Below are 18,517 nucleotides of genomic sequence, written 5' to 3'. Positions count from 1 at the left end.
AAACACTGTTCCTTTCTGTCCTGCAAGACAAAGCAGGATGTTTTGGTTTTGCTTTCAAACAGTATGGTTTAATTAATCCAAAGGACCCTTTTTTTCTATGTGTTGCTTTATATCTGCAGTGGCATCAGAGTGCTTAGGGAGAGGGAACCAAGAGTGGGCAGACACAGCTGTGCTGGGGGTGTGAGGAAGCAGCCCTGTCTCACAGAGCCCAAAGGAACATCTGGAGCGATGGAAACCACAGAGGTTCCTCTTGCTGGTTTTGGTGGGAGCTGGGTGAAGGCAGCCCTTCCACTCTCGCTCCTAGGAGGCTCAGACAAAATGCTGGTGTCCTCTCCCACTTGGCAGTCCAGCTGCTGGTCCGTTTTTAACTCACATTTGAGGAAGGAGGTGCAAACCATGGTTATTTCCTACTGTGGAGAAAGGCTTCCCGAGTGGGATACGTGCCCAGCATGGCAGTGAAGGTCCCTTTCATGGCAGTGGGAAGGACTGACAACTCCAGTGATCCACTGCCTGACTTTTCAGGGATGCTGAGGAGCTGCTGCTGACGCTGACGGAGCATATGCTCCCTGCCATTAAAATCAAGCTACCCTGCCGTAAGGAAATGTTTTTTTATTGTTGGCTGCTTGGTAGCTTTACTTCTTCCCTGTGAACAAATTTTATGATTCTTCTTCCCCACAAAAATGCTCTCCTAAGTGGAGAGGAAGGTGAAAGTGGCTGTTGGCAGTAAAAGAGTCCCCTCCCCTCCTTTGTTATTTTATTTTCATTTTTTTCTTTTTTGGCACATGGAGTAAAGTCATTTGGTAGCAAATCTGACCCCCCCAATATGGCCTCCTTTCCCCTCTGGCTGGAGCCTTCCCCATCCTGGTCCTCTAGCAGAGCTGGCACATCTGGGAAGAAGTGTTTTTGGAGCAGGAGGTCCTGTCTGAGATGCTCCAGGAACGTTTTGTCCATCTGTGCATCTGAGCTGTCGGCACAGGGGGACGAGCAAGGGAAAGCAATCAGCCTGGAACAGATACTGCTCCTGCAGGAATGGTTGTGGAGCAGGGGAGAAATTGTATGCAGCCGGAATATCCTAATGCTTTTCCCCTCTGTCTTTGGGAGGCCTTCTCAGGGTAATTAAATACATTCGTATGGAAAGGTTGTACAAAAAAATTCCAACCGACCCCAAACCACCATCTTCCTCTTTTTGGTTGTTCCAGAAATGGCAGGGAAGGCTCTGCCTGGACTTTGCAAGAAGCAAATGTCTTCAGCGAGCTGAGAAACCTTCCCCAAACCCTGCACACCCCTGGCAAGAGGCCACCTCTGTCAGCCATCCCCCGCTCATTCATGCACCATATGTGCTTAAATCTCTCGCTGAGTCCTCTCTCCCCCTCTTCCTGACAGGGAAGGATAATCCTTATGCATTTATTCCTGGCAGCAGTACCGGGGATCTGAAGGAGAAATAAACTGCTGGGCTGTTCTCTGCAGTGGCGCCTGAGCCTCCTTGGGCGCCGAGCTCAGCAAAGGGCTCTCCGGGAGTACAACACTCCCACCTGGTGATGGAGGTGGAGCTGGCTGGGTAGAAGAGCTCCAGGGTTTCCTCTTCCATCTTGCTTCTGGCTGAGTTTCCTCTGTTCTCCCCTTGTCTCTTTGAAAGTGGTTTTCAGAGATGCCCTGTGGCTGGAAGCCTCTCCATTCCCTGGGCAGACGAAGCATCCCAGTACCCAGGGGATGGCAACTGGGTGCGTGTGGAACAACCCTGGCTTCATCAGGCAGGTGCCTCCAGCATGGGAGCTGGTAGGTGCGGGGATGGGGTCTTCCTGAGATGCCGCCCACATTCCTGCCAGCACTGCAGGCTCCAGTGGTCCCTCTGATGTGTGGTCCAGCCAAAGGGACTCTTACCTGGAGAGAGCACCTTCTCCAATTGGAAGCCGGTTGGCCTGTGGGTGCTGTAGGAGCCAGGGCTATAGCTAATGATGGCATCTTGCATCCCTTCAACACTTACTGCATTGTCTTCCATTTGGGGAGAGGAGGGGGCTCTCAGGCGGCCGCTGCTGGATGTGGGGAGGGAGAGAGTGTGGAGCCGTCAAGACTCATCTCTCATCCTGCTTCTCTCCCTGTAAAGGTCACAGTCCCAGCCTGGCTTTTATGTCAGACCTTTAAGAAATCTATTTTGTCCCTGTCTGGGAACCCTGACCTATTTTGCTTTGCCATTTCCCATGGCTCCCAGGAGTAGCTGTTGCGGGCTGAGCCTGCTGCAGTCAGGTGTGCTGCCTCCAACCCCTCTTCCCGTCCTTACCTCCGGTATCTGGCCCTTTAATAACCATACAGCACTACACCACAGAGAGTAGAGTTTAATTCTCTACTGTATTTCAGCTATAATTAGATTTGTATTTTTTCGTCTAATGAGCTGCATTTAATGAGCCTCCACTTAGTGGCAAACTTTCGTTTCCTGATAGGCCATCAAACCCTCTTGTCTGAAATCCCTTACCACACACTTGGCAGAATTTTTGTGGGTTTCCAGAACAATATAGCCAAGCTTCGGATGCTTTGACTTTTTTTGTTTTGTTTTTTAACACAAATATTTTCCCCAAGAGAAGCAGAAGATGTGTCTGATCCCTTTTGGTGGTTCATCCTTTGAAGGTTTTGGATTTTGTCCCATGGGATGTATGGTAGGGTGCCTTAGGACACCAAGGAAGAGCAGGCAGGTGCCTGAGTACTGCTTTGCAGCACGTGATTTCAGCTGTGGCTTCACAGAAAGCTTCTCACTCATGGCTGGAGTAACCTTGAGGTTAAGTCCTCAAGGTGGGCATGATGATGGTAATGTAGGGGACCTGGGCCCTCCTGCCTCTGTCAGAGCCTGCTCCCCACTCTGACTGGCAACAGCAGCTTCTTTTGGCTATATCTCAGTGTTCCTCATGCTTCTGCTTTTCCCTCTGTGGGAAAAGGTGTCCACCTGTGGGGAGGTGGAGCCCACAGCATGGGGTCCTTCATCTATTGAAACACACTCAATTTAAGGTGTGTGGGTTTTCTCAGCCAAGCCATTAGACCTATCTAAGTGCGTTCTTGGACTGCATCCTACTGCCTTAGTGTGCTAAAGGTGTTGTCAGCAGGACCAGAGATGATCTGGAGGAGGAGTAGGTGCCCACCTTCTTCTCAGATCACCAGCCATTGCTGTCTCTGGGAGGTCAGTGGTGCACTTGCCTCTGGTGCAAGCCAAGTCCCAGGTGCATTTTCTTCCTACTACAAGACTCGCTCGATTTTCCCATGCTTCAACAGGGGATACTTTAGCTGGAGGAAAAGAGTAAAATGATTTGTACTTTTCAGAGATTCAGAGCCGAGCAGTGAAAAAAAATCCTGAGTGTTTTTTGACAGCCGCTCCCTCTCCTGTGCCTGTGCTGCCCCACAGCTGCCGTGCACGGCTGCGCTCTCCCTCCTCCAAGACTGGCCCCAGGAGGAGCCTGGAGGAATCCGTGATTTCCTCTTTCAGCTGAGCAGTTCCTCAAACTTACAGGAAAGGCTTGGATGTCTCCTCCTGCATCGCAGTGTTGGGAGAGGCGGAGGAGCAGGTGGAAAGTCAGGTTTACCTGCTGATCACGGTGATATTCTAAAGTGCAGGGGTGGCTGGTGCCCAAGTCATTTAATTGAGAATAGTCATCCTGAGGCATCTTCTCCAACTGCTCCATTGGAAGAGAAGCCGAAGGTGGAGAGCAGCCTTGCAGGCTCCTCCACCGGTCCCTGCACACAGCAGCAGCTCCAGAGGCAGGTAGCAGCAGGGAGCTGGGCTGGAGCTCTGTTTCATTTAAGGGCTTCCAGTGAAATCGTTATTTCCAGCCTCAGGCCTGCTCCAGGAGGCTCCTCTGAGGCAGGTCCTCAACCTCCGTGCCTAAAATGCACCGACCCACCAGCACGAGGCCGGTGCCTGGGGCAGGCCAGCGCTGCGCTTGCGTGGCAGGGGCTGCTGTGCAGCTCCCCTCCCTCTCCCCGTCCCTCTGCAGCCCCAGCCTGCCCATGTCTTGCAGGAAGTCTCCTGCCATGGCGGTTTCTGCCTCGGTCGCGGCATCACAGAGAGTCTCGTGTGGACGAGGGCGGCTGCGTTTCTTGCTGTGACTCACCCTCCTCCTCCCCCCTCTTCTTCTACAGCAACAGTTGGAGGAAGAAGCAGCCAAACCACCAGAGCCTGAAAAACCCATCTCCCCTCCTCCTATCGAGTCCAAGCATCGCAGCTTGGTGCAGATCATCTACGACGAGAACAGGGTGAGTCTGGAAATGATGGAAGTACGAACGCGTGATCGTGCGGTGTCACCCTGGCCAGGGATGGGAGGTTGGTAAGAGCCAGGTGGGGGATTCTCTTGGGCATTACCCCTGGGGTGGAGAAGGGGGATAGATGGAGCCCTGTCGGGACAGTGACCACAGAGGGCCGAGCCTCGAGGAGCTTGCTCTGTCTTTGTGGATGAGCACTAATGTCTTCCAAAGAACCTGCCTGGGGGGTTTTCTGTGATCAGCCTTAGATATGTTCAGGAGATGCTTCAGACTCCTCTCTGTAAAATAGTTTGTTTCATCCTCTCTCCTGGAAGTGAACCTGGTCGAAAGCTGTCTCATAGGATGGGCTTTAGTGTGGTGGGGTGGGCTGCATGGATGGAAGGGAATGTCTGTGGTGCTCCAATACTGACAGGCCAGCTATGAGCTCTCCTGGCTGCCCCTGAGCCCTCCAGGCTGGAGCATAAGGGATGTGGATGCAGCCACGGCTGGATTTGTGGATATTGGATGCTGTAAATAGCATTAGCAAAGGTCAGGCTGGCATCCCTGGCTCTGGATCTCTGCCTTGACCGCTCATTTGTCAGCCATTGCCTGTAATAGCAGCCCGAGGAGACATGAATTTTGCTGTGTGCATCGGAGTGATGCTCGGAAATTGGGCCCTTTGGTAGATAATCAAGCATATTCATTTTCATTTAGGTGTTGGATAAAAAGGATGATTTTACATAAAAGGAAAACTACCAGTCGCTAATTATTTTGAATTGCAAGGCCTGCGATTTCACTGGGAGCTGCAGAAATCCAGGTGCCCAACTCCTAAAAAGAAAAAAATCGCCTACCCTGCGCTCTCAGGCAGTGCAATTTTCCTGGTTTTCCCTTTTCCATCTGCTTCTCTCCCTGAGCAGTAGGAAACCCAGCATTGGCACGGTCTGTTGTGCGACTGGGTGAAGGCTGAGGTCGATGTGTTTGAAGCATTAGGAAGCACCAGCGTTACAGCACTGGGCTTTGGGGGCAGGTGCTGAGTGTTCCTCAAAGCCATTCTCACCACCAAGTGCCCTCTCTGGGGGTCTTGGGCTTGATGGCTTGTGCCTCCTGGGCAAGGAGTGAGATTCAGAGAAAGGAGCTCTCAAACATTTTTATGCCTTGAGCCTTACCCTCCTTGGATACTCATGTGTAGCTGGACCATGTTACAAGGGGAAGAAATGGGTCATGGTGCTGAGGCAGGAGGGAAAGGAGATCTTCAGCCATCGCATCTCTAACAGGCTGCATCGTAGCAGTCCCTGTTAGCTGAAGCTGGCTCAGGGCTGAGTGTCCTGCTTTGTCACCTCTTGTCACTGCCCATGCAGCAGAAGGGTCACAGGTTCCCTCCCACCTCCCTGAGTCTCCCATCACCTTTTCCATGGCAGACAGGGTATGCTCTCAAAGCCTTACCATGGCTCAGGGCAGTGCCTTGGGTTTGCTGCCCTGATCCATGGGTGATGGCAGGGAGTGTGGAGAGCAAGCATGGAGTTCTACATTTCTCTTTGAAAGTGCATGGCCATAACACCTGGGACACTGTCACACAGAGTGCTCAGAGCTGATGGCATCCCTTTGTCAGCGCTGGGCTGATCCTCAGAGCCAGCCTTGGTCCCAGGAGTGTTTCACTATGAACCTTCATGATAGGTGCACTTGTTCCAGGTGGGTGCTCAGCAAGTGAAGGTCACGTCAGACACCGAATGTCTGCATAATTTCAAACCTGGCTCCATGTTCGTGTCTGTGTGATCCCTGGGACGGGTGAATGACGATTCTTCCCTGTTCTTGTAAAGTCCCCTTGCGTGTAGCATGTAACAAGCCTGATTGTGGGTAGGAGACTCAAACCAAACAACCTTCCCTTTGGCTTGACAGAAACCATAGCGGGTTGCAGGGAGGTTCCTCCTTTGGAGAAGGCAGCATCTATCCATGGGCAATGGAGCGGTGACAACCTTGCTGGCCCAGTGTGATGTCTGAGGCTGGGTGATGGAAGGAGCTTTCAAGTACCATAGCTGGGACATGCCAAGCTGTGGGCTGCAAAGGAAGGGTGTGCTGAGCATTGCCTTCATTGTATGTGACGAAGGTGGGATACAGAATGCAATTGTCCTTCTAAAGAACATCCCGGCTTTCAGCCTTTCACATATTGGATGCATTTGGGATGCAGTTTGGTGTTGACTGCTCTTCCTGTCGGGCCGGGAGGAGAAAAGGTGGAAGAGGAAAGGACTTGGGAACAATATCAGTTGAGATCAGGGGTGGAAAAGAGTGGCTGCTGGTTGGATATCATGTTGCTTTGAGTGGGTTTGGTGGCAGCAGAACCTCCAGGTGTATCCAGCTGTCTGTCAGACATGGGAGAGCCCCAGGCACTCTTGTGCTGACCTGTGGCTTTGCTGCGGCTTAACGCTTAATTGCAAGGTGAGTTGGTGGGAGCAAAGAGCCATGAGCCAGATAAGAGACATATTGATCTAGAGTGGAGAAGGTCGCTGAGCCAAATTTTAAGCTTTTCTGCCTCTTCTGTGCTGTGGAAAAGCAGTGAAGTTGGCGCCTCGAGGTCTGATTGCAGGAAAAGCATTGGTAGCGTCTGAGCCAGGGCTCCAGCCCGCACACAAAGGGGAGGAAAGCCGGATTTACTCGCATCTCTTGGCTTGTGGCTTGAGGGAGGCAGCGCACGGTAAGAAATGCAAATAAAAAGAGGATATTCAGCCCTCGGGAGGAGGCGAGAGAGCAAAGCACCCCAGAAGAGCTGGCAAAGCCTGAAATGATCTTTTAAAGACCAATGTTGTGGAAGGGGCGGAAAGCCAGCCCTTGTGTCAATCCCAGAGCAGGTGGGAGCCGGTAGCTTCGTGGAGGGGCTTTCTGCCTGGCTCTGGCTTAATTTTTCATGAACCACGGGTCTGTGCTTCACCGAGCACGCGGGTGCTGCTGTGCCCGTTCCCACCGCTCCTGCCAGGCTGGGCCGGAGTCGCACACTGCGTGCAGTTATACCCTGAACAAAGGGGAGACCAGAAACGGTCCATGGGAGAGGAGAGGTTACATGAGGACAGAGTAGCTAGAAACGCCGGAAAATCAAGTTAGCCAGCCATTCTGTGACCTACTTTCCTTTTGGCGATAGCTGTGGCTTTGCAGGCGTGAATGGTTTCTAATTTTAGCTTATGGTTCATCAGGGAAGTCTATATATTTTTCTCACCACCGGGCTGCATATGGATGAGGGGTTGGGATGCAGGTTGGCACTGGACTGTATCCGATTTTCTCAAAATTCAGGTTGGCTGATGCTGAGTGCCCATCACGCTGCTGTTCCCTCTTGTGACCTACTTAACACGTACGATTTGAAAGTTCCTCGGTGTCAGGGAGGATAATTATGGAAAACATGACCTGTAATCCCCTCTTGCTACACTCTGCTGGACAAGTAATTGATTTCCAGAAAAAAAAGGTGACTGTACAGATTCTGCAGGGGAAGAGTGGAGAGAAGCTGCTCTTCACTGCGGTCAGATCCTGAACTGTGAGGCTGTGGTTGCATTTGGGAGGGTTTTAGGTGACTTGGATTGTAGAGGGACAGTTGATACTCCATATCCAGGTGTGTCCTGCTCCTGGGGTATGTGCTGACTGGAACCACTTAATCTTGTCTCCAAAACTGAGCTGTGAAGTTGCATGTGAAAAAATACCTTTTGGGAAATCCTCACAGTGTAACACAGAGAAACCACATACCCCCAAACCAGAATTTCAACTGTGAGTGCAAACTGTACCATTTCTGAAAGGATGTATGAAAATGGGAATTAACATTTTTGGTATTGTCCGTAGATTAAACTGAGAACAAACAGTGGGCAGCATTGTCAGAAGCATTTGAGCCCTATTTTCAAAAGTGTGTTCAGTTCTTGAAGAGACAGAGCAATGTTTGAGAACAGTGATGGTGGCTAAAATCTCCGAGAGCATTTGGAAGGTGCCATGGGGAGCTCAGGGGACCATTTTGGCTGTAGGGTGCTCGGGTGTGGGATACGGTGTGTTTTCCAGCCCTGGTCATCCCCTCTCCAGGAGCCGTGTGCTGGCAGAGTGGCACAGAACTACCTGGGGAAATTGGGTTGTGATGGATGCCTCGGTTGCTGCTGGAGGCTGACAGTGATGCATGCGTTGGGGATCTCCTGAATTAAACCCTGTGAGCGATTTTAGTGTCTCCCCTGCAGGGGAAAGCTGATCCCTGCTGGGTCTGGCACCTCAGAGGTGGTAGCTGTGTGACACAGCCTCTTTGAGGGCTTTAATTTGCACCTCTGGGATGTGTTATTGTACCAACAGAATTTAGCTTTCTTCCACATCAAATCCCCATAACCAGGGCAGATCATCTGTGTGTATTTTTAGCTGTGGCTTTATTCCGCTGGGCCATTCACGGGATTCCTTGCATCTGCCTTCCCTTGAAATCGATTGAACATACCTGGGCTTGAAGATGTTTTTGTGCTTTAAATGGAAATTTCCAGGTCTCTTGTTAAGAACGGAGAGGAGAACAGTGTTTCTGTTGCTCCAGATGCTCTGTGCCTTTCCTGGGACATGGGGCTGGCTGAGCTCTCCTTGGCAGTGTGTCCTGGAGGAAGCTGCTGCTCAGCAGCACACCATGGCTTGGCTGGGTGAATTCTTTTTGAAGTCACCTGTGTGCCCAGAGTCCCCATGAGCCACCACACACCACATGCAAGCAGAGGTGCCCGTGCTGTCTGACCGCTGTGGAGATGGAGCCCACAGGTGCCCGTCTCCAGCTCTCAGTGAGCCAGACGCGGGTGGTTGGAGGCTCCCTGCAGACCTGCCATCCATCAGAGCAGCAGGACTCCACTCAGAGACCAGCAGATACAAAGCAGCTCCCGTGCTTGTGTCAGGCCTGTCCCTGCAAACAAGCACACGTCAGCTTTCCTCTGAAACATTGGCACTTATTTATCGGAGAGGGAGAGGTCGCGTCAGGACATGGCGTGACTTCACCCTCCGCTGCCACGCCAGGGAGGGGACGCCACGTGCTGTGACCCACCACAGTGTGGAGAGGGCTGGGATGAGTCCCCCCACGTTACCCCTGTGGGTGCCAAAGGCTTGGCTGCACGAGCCCACCCCGGCTCTACTGTCAGCCCTCCCTGCTCTGCTGTCAACCCTCTGAAAAACTGGGTTTGATGCAGTGCAGGCAGTGGAAGCAGCAGCAGTGTCTGTCTTGCTCTTGAGATTGAGCTGGTGGAAATCAATAAGATTAAATTTTAATTCGCTTTCTGTCTTGATGCGTGCTCTTTCAAAAGGGCACAGCTATCTATCTATAAATTCAGCATTATGCTGTAAAATTGGAATTCAAAGGATTGTTTGGAACTTTTTCCACCCCCTGCTGCTGTTGTGTCTGTGTGGAGCGTGTTCCCAGCTATCCGTTTACCCTCCTCAAATACCCTCATAAAGCATTAATGCCCCATCCATAAATAAGAGAATAAATAAATGAAGTCTTTCAGCATTGCAAAGTATAATCTCGCTGTTAACTAATCACAGACACTGAGTGTGACTCAGATCCTACGGGGATTTTATGTCTGTAGAACTCTGATTTTCTATGAACTCCTGATTTACATGAGAAAAGGAAGAATCAGGCCTGCCTTGTCAGCATGGAGCTGGTGCAGTAAATAAAACCTTATCAGTGAAAGTGCTTTTGAGTATTAAATCTGTGGGGGTTTTTTTGAATTATAGTTTACGTGGTAGTTGGGATGGGGGCATTTCATATTTGGCTGCTGAAAGGGCCTTGTTCGTTTTGCTTTTGTTTCTAATAACTTTTATTCTGCCTCATCGGGGCTCAGTGATGCAAAATGAGCTTCCAAATAGTCTGGAGGAAAACTGGAAAGGCCAGAATTCAGATGCTATTGACACATCTGCATGGTAGTGAGATTTCCAAAAAGATGAAAATTTAAACAAATAGCCTGGAGTCATTGAGAATCCTTTCAGGTTTTATTGGATTTTAAGGAAATTAATTTTTTAATGGTAGTGATGTCTATTTTTGATGTCTGCTTCAGGATCCGAAGTTCCCAGTAGGTGCATTTACTTAGAAGCTTTGTCCATGACTAACCCAGACCAGATAAGGCTGTGTCCTGCATTTTCATATCCTGGAAATCAAGAGGAGAATTGCAGAGATCCCAAATCTGTCAAAGGGAGGAAGGGAGACCTTGCAACACAGCTCTGGCTCCTTGCGTCGGGCGACTGGAGCTTTCCCATAACTGCTGCAGCACCAAGACTTGGATTTCTGCAAGTTTTCTGTGCAATGCCAGTGCTTCCAGGAGTTTTGCAATGGTGGAACATTCAGCCACTCTTTGCAATGGCAAAGCTGTGCTCGTACCTTGCTTTAACCTAAATGTGCCTTTGAATGGCACCATGACCTTGGAGACAGCAGAGTGGGGTGAGAGGGCTGTTGGGTGAGTGGAAACCAGCTATTCTGGGGGTTCCCCCACTGGCCATGGATGGGGTATGAGCGAACTGAGGACCGAAACTGTCTGGCAGTGATTAGCCAAAGCCAGAGACCAGCGAGTAACTGATCTGAGTTGGCTTGTCCCGCTCTGTGCAGAGTAGTTGGGGGCTGGTGTGAACACATGGCTACAACATAATGTTTCCTCCATTTTCTTACTATTTGTGATGAGTCATTTGTAACCCCCAGTGCGTCCTCTGCTGGCCCCAGCCTTGGGGACAGGACTCTGTCACCACTGCTGTGGTGGGGAGTTGGCTCCAGCTGAGCACAGGGAGGTGGAGGAGCGTGCAGGGCATCTGTGTCCATGGGCACTCCTGGAGAGCATCAGCCCCTGGGCCAGGTGAGAGGGGCCATTGAGGCTGACCAGTGTCCCCTGATGCTCAGGAGCATTTGGATTCAAGGAGAAGGGAGGGCACTCATCCTTGGGCTCCTGCAGTTGTGTTGGGAGCACTGTGGTGGCCATCCCTGCAGACTGTGGGAGCTGGGAAGGGAAGAGTGTTGACTTCCCTTCCACAGTACTGGGGCTCATCCCACCTGCTTTGTGGAGAGGGCAACGAATTGCTGGGGTGCTTTGGCTCTCAGAGAGAGAATGCTGAGATTTAAAGGGGAAAAAATTAGTACATGTGGTCATAGGAATGATAAACTTTCCTTGTGGAACAGGCACTGCCAGATTGTGGGTTGGTCCCAGCAGATCTTGGCACAGAGGTAGGGCCTTTGACCCCCCCCTTACTGTTTGCTTTCCACTCCATGTAAAAAGGTGTCTCAACTTGAGAGTTTTCATGATTTCTACTTCAGCCACACTTCTCCTGAATTTTGTGTTAAACAAAATCCTATTCCAGCCTGCCTCTTTGCCATGCTGCACCCACAGCTCTGCCTGTTCCTAGGACATCGTGCTGGCAGGACAGAACTTTTCCCAGCACTGCCCTCTGCACAGTCTCCTGCCCCTGGAAGGCCTTTGCATATCTCCATGTGGGACATGCCTGATCCCAAATAGAAACCCTTCCATTCCCCAGCGCTGCTGCCTACGGGCTGCTATAAATAACCCCGGGAGCACGGTTCAGCTGCATGGAACCATGGCTGGAGTTGGTCCAAGAAAATGCCGCCTCCTAATTTCAGATCCGCTTTCTCAAAATAACTCCTGTGTTTCCTTCTCTTCCATTTTTAAACTTTGCTTTAAGAAGAGCCCACGCAAAATCCCAGACTCCCTCTTCTGGTTTCAGATGCTCTGCTGCCTCGTGGGGTCCTCTCGTCATCCCCACGGGAGCTCACATGGCTGGGAAGTTACTCTCCTGCTTGCTTTCCCCCTCCCAAGCCTATTTTAAGTTTCTTCAAAGGAAAAACAAGGGGCTGGAGTTTGATTTGGAAGCCAAATGTTTTTAGGCGAGAATGGAGATTTTCATAGTCTGCTGGGAGGTTTTTGTTGTTGGCAAAGATCTCTTTAGCTCCAGGCCAGTTGGAGAAGCTTGAGCCAGGGTAAGAGCATGGTCTGTGTGCTGTGTCTCTGCTTGTGCCCCTGCCCGGGATGAGGGAGGTTCTCTAGGGGCAGGTGCTGCTGCCTGCCACATCCACGGGTTCCGTTCTGAATCTGTGGGCCCTGCAGTGTTTGTGGTTCAGACGTGTTTCTTGTGGCACCTCACTCCAAAATATGCACTTGGAGGACTAGGATGGGATAGGCTTCACCTCTTCACATGAGTTGTGTTGAAACGCACTCCAGAGGAGGTGCCCCTGCCCTTGGAAGTGCCCATGGTCTGCCCGTGCCAGTGCCAAACCCTGGGCTGCTGTACCAGAGCAAAGCACTCTGATGTAAATGGGAGCAAAATTCAGCCTCAGGGCTTTGGTCCCTCCGTGAATGGCACTGCTCCTGGGCTGGAGCAGTATTTCAGGATTTTGTACAAAATCAAGAAAAAGGGTCTTTGCCTGCTGGCTGTGGAACTGCAGAGGGACTGTACAACTGGTGGGGATCCTTATGCATCTCACCAGAGGTAATGGCTCAGGTTTGCTTCCTGATACATTTCTTTCTGTTCAATAAGAGGAACGCAGGCATGGGTGGGGTCATTCAGCAGATGTAGGATGAACCCTCTGGTTTCCTTCTGCGGGTCCCTCACTAAACATACTCCTAATGAAATCAGTACTGGAACCAAGTCCTAGGTGGCTGTGCCTTCAGAAAGTAAAGGATTTACCAGGGCTGTCAGTGGTCTTCAGCAGAAGTCCTGCTGCTGCGGAAGATCTGGTGGGGGCTGCTTTTGCACCGGAACAGTTTGAGGTTTGCCTAAATTCTCCAGTCAGGCTTCTAGCTCACTGGCTCCTTAGGCAGGAGCACATCTCCCTGTGTCTGTTTGTCTTTATGGATGAGCCCCAGCATGGTGGGAACCTTCTGCTGGGTGTTCTATGTCCTTCCCAATTTTGCTGCCAGCTCTCACCTCGCTCTGCTGGGCTTTTCAGACAGCTCGTTAAGGTTCTGCTATGATCTGATAAATGCAGCAAGGAGCATCAGCAATTACAGTGGGTGTCAAGTGTTAATTGGGCAGCTTTCAAGATAGAGGCATTTCTTTGTGTACGTACAAAGATATGACGTGCTCGGAATAGCTTCCCCTCCTGATCTTTCGTTCTGGAGACGTGTATATTGCAGTCGGTTAATGCAAGACAAATTATGCCATTCTTCTTGATTCGCCACATGTTCTGCCTATGGTGATTTGCCTCTGGCTTGTCTCATTAAGTTGTCTAAACATGGCAAATGCAGCAGCTGAACATACTCAGCTTTTTCTCGAAGTTAATCACGTTGTATACACGGGCCTGCAGCATCACTGGTCCCTTGCTGTGCCATTCGCCTCTGCCAGGGCATCCTCCACCAGTGCTGGTGCCCAGGAGAACAGGCCCGTGGTGGGACTGCCTGCCTTGAGTGGGGCTGCAGTCTTCTACCTGTAATTATGCTAACTGCCATTAATTGGTTTGCTGCTCTCTGTCCCAGGTATGCGTCAAAAAAAATTGGGTAGGCTGATCCTTCCTACTTGCCAGCAACCAATGGTGGGCAGGAGGGCATTGGCCAAATCACCCTCTTGGCAGCAGATGTAGAGTGGTTTCAGCAGTTTCAATGACCCCCCCTGAAAATCTTGCCCCTTAGTTTTAATTCTGTAAGACTTCTGAATGCCTCAGTGCTGGTGTTCTCCGAGGTCAGCAGATTTTATAGCTTATGGAGACCAAAATATTAAGCTCTGGCTCAGAGAGAGCCATTCTTGTGTGATTAATTTTTCCAAGGGGCAGGTCCCTGGGCGGACTTGGCTCATTCCCATTAACAGAGTCAGGTGGGCAGTGGGGGAAACTTCATGCAGTGATTGTGAAACCTGTGAACTCCAGGGTCTGCTGTGGGGAGCGCTGCAGATAACAGGCAAGGATGCCTTAACAGTGGGGCTGCTGCCTGCCTCGTGCGTACGTGTGGGGATGGCGCCAGAGTGGGCTCGCTGTGTGGTAACATCTCTCTCAGCCTCCTTTAAGTTGCTTCTAAATCGCAAACAAGCTTTGTGTCATCCCGACCAAACAGTAAATAGAGGAACTGGACATCTCCTGGTCGCCTTGTTGTGGTGAGGCACCTGGTGCAGGCTTTGCAGCTGGGCTGGGGCTGGTTTTGGCCAGGGCCATTCGACCAGGGCTGTTTTCCAGGGCGCTGAGCCCGACCGGGGGCAGAGTGACTCACACAGCTGCTCGGGGCCGACTCTGCTAAAGTGCACGCTGGCAGATCAGACTGTGTGTGTGGGTGTGCGAAGCCTGGTGAGGTGCTTGCACACCTACAGCTGCATCAGTGCTTCTCGGCGCCGGCGGGGGGTTAGGGTGGACGCGGGGGCAAGCGGCAGGGCCGTGTGCCAGCCTTTGGTGAGACATCCCTGTGCTGAGGCCCTGGGAAACTCATCCTGCCCTGAGCCAGTGTGAAGGTGAGAGGTCTCTGCTGCTGGAGAGCACTGTGAGACGGACCTCTCGAGCTGAAATCCCTTCCGTGCCCTGGGGGATCTTCGCCCAGGGTTTGCCAAGCCCCACTGGCTCTGCCACAAGACCAGACTCCAACCCTAACCTGCTTCCCAGCCCTGGGGCTCAGCTCCCTGTTTTAGGCATCTGTGGATTTTCTCTCTCCCCTACCCAAAAATAACTAAAACTACCTATTTTATCTGAACCTCTGAAAATCCATCTCCTTGTCCTCTTCGCTGTCAGATATTTGGCTTTAACAGCTCAGCCTGTGGCGTCGGCAGCGTGCAGCAATCTGGATTTATCGGACTGTCAGTAACCCCCCTTGAACAGCCTGGCTTTGCAAGGAAGTACTGTTTACTGAAAATGTCATCTTTTATTTAGGCTCTTGCTGCAGCCAACCCATGTCTTTTTTTCAGGCCTGTTTAATTAGTAACCACCGTACAGCCCCTGACACGTGTTCCTGGGTGGTTTTTTCCCTTTAATAAGCACTAGGTAGCTTGGCCGGGGGCGGGAGGGGGACGGAGAAGGGCTCCTCTGCGGCAGGGAGGGAGGGAAGCGAAAGCATGACGAGGAGCCAAGGGCAGCTCAAATCTAACGATCACATGCTCATGAAGCGATGAATCCTAGAAAGGGCATCTCTGCGTGCGTGCCGACTTGCCCGCCCTCCTCCTCGCAGGGCGGCCGTGCGGAGGTAACGGGCACGATCCCCCGCCTGGCACCCCGAGGGGTCGGGGATTCGGGTCACTTCCCAGGCAGAGCTTGGATGCATTAAAGTCATGATAACTCAAGTGCCAGAGCCTTTCGCCCATGGGGTTTTCCTGCGGGTCCAGGAGCTGAGCTGAACCTTTCCACCCACTTGCAGGCAGGGGTGGGATTTGCGACGGCTCTGTGGATGTTTTGGAAGTGGTTTTAGCAGAAGGGAGAGCTGGAGCAGAGGGCTGCGACTTGTAATGGCACAGATAACTTTTCTTCTCTCTGTCCCCTTTCCTCCCTGCAGAAGAAGGCGGAGGCTGCCCACCGGATCCTGGAAGGACTGGGTCCCCAGGTGGAGCTGGTGAGTGTTACCTCTGGCTGCGGGGAGCGGGAGCCGGGCCAGGTTTGGAGATGTTCCTGGGCGGTGAGCGATCGCGGCACCCTGTGTGTGTGTCTGTCTGTCAGAAGGAAGCCTGCTGCTGGCCTGGACCTCTCGCTGGCACAGCACCAAGGCAGGAAGCAAAGTGACTGAGATGAGTACTGAAACACAGGCAGACACACACACAGAGCCCTCCTCGGAGAACCTTAACCCTTTGACTCCTTCCTCGTGCACTGCAGAGGAGCTGGACACAGTCTGCCTCCACTCGGGATGCTGATGGCTTTGTCTGCTGGTGGCAACCACAGCACTGGGGCTGTGGGGCTGCTGTCTGGGCAGCCAACCTCGAGGTGCCATGTGGAGGGATGGGTGCTTGGACTCTCCTCTGTCCCACCCGCTGTAAAGGGAGGAGGGTGCTGGAGGGTGCTCTGTGAGCACAGCTCGGCCGCAGCTGCGATGACCTGCAGGTATCAGGACTCGCACGCTTCCTATTTCAATCTCCCTCATGCACAGGGAATCTGAGAACAACTTAGAATAAATTGCCAATTTTGGGCTACCCCCTCATCCGGCAAAATCTGTCTGTAAATCAAAGGACTGATTGGTGGAGGGGTGGCTGGAAACAACCCCTGAGGGACTGAGTCCTGGCAAAGGGTGCCTGGAAAAGGTGCATTGGCAGCAGCGCTGCTAGAAGGATCGAACCCAGCCTGACAGAGCATCTCCTGCTTTGCACCGGCCGTGGGGTGCAGTGGAGGGAGCCATTCCTGTGAGGTAGGAGCAGGCAGCGCACAGGCCTTCGCAGCTGTAATTTGGACTTGCCTTGTGGAGGTGGTACTAATCACTGTCTTCCCTGGTGCGTAAGGGAGAGGTCACAGGGGAATTACTGTACGTGTCAAAGCCCACTTCCTTGTTGGGGAGGTAACACTCATTATTTTTCCTCTGAGTCACCAGGGTCAAACCCTTTGCTCTTTCTGCTCTGAAGATTGGTAGTGCCTGGGGTTGGTGCCTCCTCATCTAAAAGACATTGCATCTCCTTTCCTTCCTCCTCCCGTTTGGTTTTTTCCTCCCGTTTTTTCTTTTTTCAGTTTGTTGATGCTTTGTCCCTGGGTGCTGACACTGCACAGGAGAGCTGTAGCAGAGCCCAGTGCAAACCTTTCCACTGTTGGCCCTCCCTTACTCCTTGGAGAGCAGGGGAAAAGAGGAAACCTCTGAGAAAACCCTACAAAGCTGAGCTCTGTGTGCATCTTGCAGACTGTCTCATCTGTCTGCCCAGAGACACTTCTTATGGCCCAGCCCATGCGCCATGTCGGGCACAGCAGCACTGGGAACTGCCAACAGCCTGCAAGAGACAAGATGAATAGTCAGATATTTTTCTGAGTTGGAAAGGAAGCAACTCCAGGAAGGAGAGCAGCTCTGCACTCTCTGCCCGATGCACCCGCCTGATCCACAGTGTCACACACCACGTGCACCAGCCCTGGGGCTGCCACAGCCTGGGAGTCTCCTGAAGGGAGGTTGAGCATCCTAGTGTCAATCCAGTCTCTGCAAGGAGAGGTGTGGCTGTCACTGAAACGCAGGATCATGTGTTGCTGTGGGCTCTGCTTGGATGCCTTGCTCTGGTTGTTCAGAGAGCTGTGGTTGGTGCAGTCGGAGCGGCGATGGTGCCGGATGCACGTCGGCTCGGTGACAGCGTGATGGGGCTGATGGGGGGAGATGAGAGGTCGCAGTAGGAATCAGTCAGTCATGGCAGAGAGGCAGGAGGTTGCTGGGTCCTGAGTGCTGCTGGCAGGATGGAGCTGGAGGCCCAGGAATTCCCAGGAAGCAGGGATCCAGTTCAGGTCTTGGGAAGCTTCCATCTACATCAGGAGATTGAGTCAGTAAACCAGGACTCTGCTTGTTTCATCCCTCCAGTGTAGCGATACCATTTAAAAAAATGACTCCATGTTTTCCCCAGGGAGAAATGTGTTTGAGGTATGTTGTCTGAACCCTGCAGTGGCCAGAAAGCAATTGAAACCTTTTGTTCTGTTTTATTTCTAAAGAGCTTTCAGTAAATCCAGGGCTTTCCCAGTAATAGCTTTGCATTGCAATTATGTTTTTCTTAAATGTCATTCCCCAGAGAAATTTATTACATGTCCCTAACCCTAGAAAAGCACTATGGATGTTTTGAATATGTTCCTTTACCCATCTGACCTGTCAGCTTTACTTCTCCTTACGCAGTGAGAAAGGTGGAATTCTGTGCAGATTGCAGACAGCTCTGAGGGAAGATACTGTTTACATGTTACAGCATGCTGAGAATAAAGTTTCTTTAACTATTTAATCTGTGAGGATAAGTTCCCTCTGGGTAGGTAGAACTTGTCTCCTGGGCTTCCTCCATTGCATGGGTTGAATTAAAATGCTGAGGCTGTTGTGCAGACAGAAATCTCTTTGAGATGCTGGTGTCATATGGATCTTGTGTTTGGGTCCCAGAGTTCCTTGTTTCTGAGTGTCTGGGCATTTCTTTTAAAGTGATGTGTTCCAGTGCTTGTCTGCTAACACATTTTCTTACTAAGAATTAAGTGGCTATTTATATCATAGATAGGTTGTAATGGAAAGGAATAATCAGCTTTTGGTGAGCTGGGTGGCATCAGGGCATCCCTAATGTGCATGTGCACATGAGCGTCTTCTAACCCAGGTCCAAACCAAAATGTTAATTCTACTGCTTCTCCCAGGAGGAAGGTCTCTGTGACCTGCCATATGCCAGCTTCTTTGCTTCAATTTTGATGAGCAAAAAGGGAAGAGAAACACTTTAATTTATCAGTATTTCC

General features: G+C 51.5%; 1 protein-coding gene across 12 annotated transcripts in view; it reads left to right on the top strand.

Moving 5' to 3' along the window:
- The window catches only part of NCOR2 (nuclear receptor corepressor 2), a 240,771-nt gene that overhangs the window by 117,585 nt on the left and 104,669 nt on the right, over positions 1-18,517 (top strand). For all 12 annotated transcript variants that reach the window (XM_064675181.1, XM_064675179.1, XM_064675178.1 and 9 more), the window contains exons 6-7: positions 4,123-4,236; positions 15,648-15,704. In XM_064675181.1, the coding sequence (XP_064531251.1) occupies positions 4,123-4,236; positions 15,648-15,704 (171 nt within the window). The remainder of the gene's footprint in view (positions 1-4,122; positions 4,237-15,647; positions 15,705-18,517) is intronic.

Source organism: Pseudopipra pipra, chromosome 18, assembly GCF_036250125.1.
Source record: "Pseudopipra pipra isolate bDixPip1 chromosome 18, bDixPip1.hap1, whole genome shotgun sequence".
NCBI lineage: Eukaryota > Metazoa > Chordata > Aves > Passeriformes > Pipridae > Pseudopipra > Pseudopipra pipra.
This window is presented reverse-complemented; position numbering and strand designations above follow the sequence as displayed.